The 4888-nt window shown below is 45.4% G+C and overlaps 1 protein-coding gene across 1 annotated transcript; it reads left to right on the top strand.

The window, feature by feature from the left end:
• Nucleotides 1–792: 792 nt before the first annotated feature.
• LOC308356949 (olfactory receptor 10H4-like) lies at nt 793–1722 on the top strand (the record flags this gene model as incomplete). Its single annotated transcript, XM_080826351.1, has 1 exon — nt 793–1722. The coding sequence occupies one exon, from the start codon at nt 793–795 to the stop codon at nt 1720–1722; it is 930 nt and encodes a 309-aa protein (XP_080682477.1).
• Nucleotides 1723–4888: the final 3166 nt, after the last annotated feature.

Genomic DNA, 4888 nt, shown 5'->3' on the forward strand with positions numbered 1-4888 from the left:
CAGCATGGGACAAATTTGCTAAAATGTAAGAAGAAGGAGGAGGAAGAGGAGGAGGAGGGTGGGAAAGAAACCACTCTTGTCACTAAATGTTAGTTTTGTAAAAGTAGTTACTTTCCTAAATAATTGTTACTTACATTGACATTGAACAGGTTGATTCTTCTTTAGAATGTATCCATAATTGAATATTGTCAGAAAATCTGTGTTTCTTTCTAATCTGGTGAACATGGGGAGTGATAATGCCCCCAAACAAAAGCCCATTAGAGGCTCAACTTTTCTTTGAGTGTAAAGAAATCGCCAGACCAAAATGCTAGAGAGCTGTTTCTTTATACTTTGTGTCATTCGTGGGAATGATATCTTACTTTTTACTTCAAACTCATACTTTTAATGATGACTATTGGTGTAATTCTATGAGAAATACTGGTTTTTAGAAGCAAATCTTGTCTTCTACAGCTCAGTGCTCTCTCACATTGTGGTATGTTCTGATTTCATTCTTTTGTTTTTTCTGTCAGATGAGCAGGTCTCTTCCTTTCCAATTCTTACATGTCTTCTTTCTTTTCTTTCCTTAGAGCACCACTCACAGCTTTCAGTTCCATGCTAAAGAACAGCAGAAACAGTGAGTATCCTTGTCATTTTCCCAATCCTAACACACTGCATCTAAAGTTCCTACATTTTGTAGATTTTTTAAGGTTATTGTTACATAGATTCATGTTCTTTATGATTTTTATTCTGGTCGCCTTCATTCCCTCCATGATCTGAACAGATGCAGCATCCGGAACTGGTCAGAACTATAGCATGGTGTCCGAATTCATCCTTCTGGGTTTCTCCAACTTCCCACAGCATATCCTGCCCATCCTCTTCTTGCTGTACCTGCTGATGTACCTGTTCACCCTGCTGGGGAACCTGATCATCATGGCCACTGTCTGGAATGAGCAGAGCCTGCACACACCCATGTACCTCTTCTTATGTGCCCTGTCCACCTCTGAGATTCTGTTCACTGTTGCTGTCACACCTCGCATGCTGGTTGACATGCTCTCCAGCCACCATTCCATCAGCTTTGTGGCCTGTGCCAGCCAGATGTTCTTCTCTTTCACATTCGGCTTCACCCACTCCTTCCTGCTCATGATCATGGGCTATGACCGCTACGTGGCCATCTGCCACCCCCTGCGCTACAATGTGCTCATGAGTACCCGCACCTGTGCTCGTCTGGTGTCCTGGACCTGGGCTGGTGGCTCAGTCATGGGGATGATGGTGACCCTGATAGTTTTTCATCTCACCTTCTGTGGGTCTAATGTGATCCATCATTTTGGCTGCCACGTGTTTTCCCTCCTAAAGTTGGCCTGTGGGAAGGAGACATCCTCTGTCACCTTGGGTGTGATCCTGGTATGTGTCACAGCTCTGATGGGATGTTTATTCCTCATCATTCTCTCCTATATCTTCATTGTGGCTGCCATATTGAGGATCCCTTCGGCTGAAGGCAGGCACAAGACCTTCTCCACATGTGTGTCCCACCTCACTGTGGTCATTGTGCACTATGGTTTTGCCTCCATTATCTATCTCAAGCCCAAGGGATCCCATTCTATGGACAGTAATACTCTGATGGCCACCACCTATACAGTCTTCACCCCCTTTCTCAGCCCAATCATTTTCAGCCTCAGGAATAAGGAGCTCAAGAATGCCATAAAGAAAAGTTTCCAGAGAAAATTCAGTCCTCTAAGTTCCTGATGGCCAGTTTGGTCATGAGGAAATATGATAGCAGAGCTGGGAATAGTAATGACTGTCTCCATAGGACTGTCATAGAGATTTAGTATATGAGAATACTAAACAGGTATCGTGGGATGCATCCATAGGTGTTGGATGCATGATAGACTTTTTTTCCCCCCTTCAGTTTGTTTTCAATTTGTTCTCTCTTGCATAGCCTCTAGTGATCACCATCTCTCGTTCTTGACACCATGTGATGAAGTCCATCCCAGTACCTATGTCTAAAATGTGTTATTTACCTATGGGCCAGTTGGGGGCATCACAATGATGTGTCAGGCCACTGATGGCAATGGTTCTTCTTGCATGGACAAGTAGGGCAGAACTTCCCCTCCTCTACCATAAGCACAACAAGAGTAAGTAAAATAATAAATGCCACCAGCATTGGGGCTTTTCTTATTAGGCACTGTGTCCAGTGTTGTATAAGTATTATCTTTTAATTATAACATATGCACAAGAGAAAATAAACTATTTGTCTCCAAGACAAACTCTTTATAGTTCTCACTGTCTTTGGAGGGAATTGACCCTAAATGAGTTTCTATGTTGATCTGAGTTGACTGAAGGATGTCTGAATGTGAAGTAAAGAGAAAGAGGAAGGGAGGGAGAGGGAAAGAGCTAAGGGAGGAGATGTTCAGTGTTTGGATAAGAACATGCAGAATATTAAAACTGTGTTGCTAACTGACATCTTATGGAAATCCCTTTCCCTTTTCCCCACATTACCTTCAGTAAAACATCAAATTCTCATTCCTGTTTCACTTGAATCTATCTAGGGGATTTGCTGGAGAGCACAGTGCTATCTCAAATGACAGAAGAGAGGTCAATGGTATGGGTACTATTATTATGCAGAGGAGAAATGCTGGTGGAGGGCACACAACACATGAATGCAGGGGGTCACATGGAATGTTAGGCCTGTCTGATTCCCATGCTGGGGGTTTGGTAAAACATACGTCTGAGCATTTGGGAAGGAGACCTTCCTGGATCTTCCTGGATCTTCCTGGAAAACTATTACTCAAAGATGAGGCCAGGTATTAGAGCTGGAGGCAGCAGATACTTTGTAATGTTAAACCCACAGCCTCCAGTCATCTCATGAGCATACAAAGACTCTCATCAGATGGTCAGTAAACAAAGACACACAAGAAACAAAATATTAGCTTGACTATATCACAGAGAGGCAGATGTTAATGTAGATTCTTTGGCCTGGACTACCAGGAAAAGAGGGATAGGGAAGAACTTGACCACAAGGAGAGATGGGGCCTCCAGCCACCATTCATCTTATTAGCATACAGAAGCTACTATTATCACTCCTGAGACAGGGGCTTAGGGGCTGTGTCTTAGGAACTGGACAAAGACCAAATGTGTTATTACATCCCAAGGGTGCACATACTAATGTGAATTCTCTGGCTGGATCACCATGACAACACAGGGTAAATCTACCAAGAGGAGAAGTGGGGCTTTCCGTTTTGGCCAGAAGACACTGAACACTTCCATTGACCATGAGAAGAGACTCTCCAAGACCCAGCTCTAAATTACCTTTATTCTGGGAAGACTTCCAGCTGCCTTGACCCCAGGGCAGAGCCCTGAATTCCCATTCTGGGCCGCTCCAGCTCCTTTCTTCCCTCTGACCCTGCTCTGACCCCAACTGGCTGAGGGCATCTAATCCAGTCCTGTCTCTCCCAAGACTGGGAGTTCCTAGGCCTCACCAGGGGCTAGGGCACTCAGGGCAGAGAGAACAATAGGGAGCCTTGGTTGTGTTGGGCTACTGGAGGAAGGAATAGAGGCTGCGGGTCCCCAGAGGCCCCCTGATGATCTTCCTGGCCTCTCCAGACTCTGAGGGCAGACCTTGCAAGTTGGTGTCCCAGGGAGGCCCTGGGGAGCAGCCTGTTGGGAAGCTGCAGCAGGGGTAAAGCACAGAGCATCCAGGAGCCTCAAGGTCTGGCCCCACACCTGCCTCTGTGTGCCACTGACAGCCTCAGGCAGGGGAGCTTCTTCTGCCTTCCCCACTGGCTGCTTCCTGGAAGAGATAGCCCAGGCTGAGGAGGACAGGGTAGGTGGTGATATTCGTACAGTTGTGGGGAGCAAGACCGAAACTTGGGATGGGGACAGAGTCTAGGAGAAGGGTCATAAGACAGGCTTTTAGCCTTGGGGAACTGCTGGGGTTATTCTCAGGTTGCCCACTCTGGGTCCTGGATTCTCACACAGCCTAGTGCCCTTTGCAGCTTCTAAGTCTGCATTCTTGTTTGGGGCTGATTCTGCACATCCAATGCAAAATATTTGTACTTGCCTGGAGGACCTCCTGGTTATCAGAGCTCATGGGGAGGGCGGGGAAGCTACTGGCATCTGGTGAGTTGAGGCCAGCATTGCTGAAGGCTGTACAATCTGGTATTCTTGTGGTGCATTTGTTCCAATTGGTGATCCAATATGGATAGATACATAATTATTAACTTAACTTAACTTATATTAGGGTTGACTCTGTTACCCATCCTTGGGTTTTGAGAAACGTATAGAAACATATATACCCTATTACAGCATCATCCAAAGTAATTTCAGGTGCTCTAATTTTCATGTGCCCAAATGGAATTATGTTTGAATGTTCATCTGCTTTTGCTTCATTTACTTAAGATCATTTTATAGGTTCCTTTACCTGCTGTGTGTGCATCGAACTCCTGCCTGGGCCCCAACAGTTGAACCCAGCCCATGTGAACTGCCCTCTTCCCAATTACAGTTCTTAAGCAGGCTTGTCCATTTCCCCACTTCAGGCAATGCTACTGAAACATCCTCTGACATTCTCCCTTCAGACAGGTGTGAACAATCAAGATAGATGCTCAGAAGAACATGTGCTGTTGCACAGAGCAGGTGAAGTCTGTTCTTCTGCATTCTTGGTTCTCGCCAGCAGGCCATCAGGATTGTTTTCTCTCCATATCTCGATTAACCCCAGGCACTTTCTAGTCTGGAGAAATGAATAGGTGTACAGTGAAAGTGCACAGTGGTTTTCCTCTGCCCTTTCCTTGTCTAAAACCACCCTTTCCTGTGTCTGTGAAACCCCATCTGTGAGTTCTTTGCTCATATCCTTGGCTCATTTCTGCATTGAGGTTTCTCCTTCTGAATGTAACTGGTGTCTTACTTATTCTAGATA

Source organism: Martes martes (assembly GCF_963455335.1).
Source record: "Martes martes genome assembly, chromosome: 1".
NCBI lineage: Eukaryota > Metazoa > Chordata > Mammalia > Carnivora > Mustelidae > Martes > Martes martes.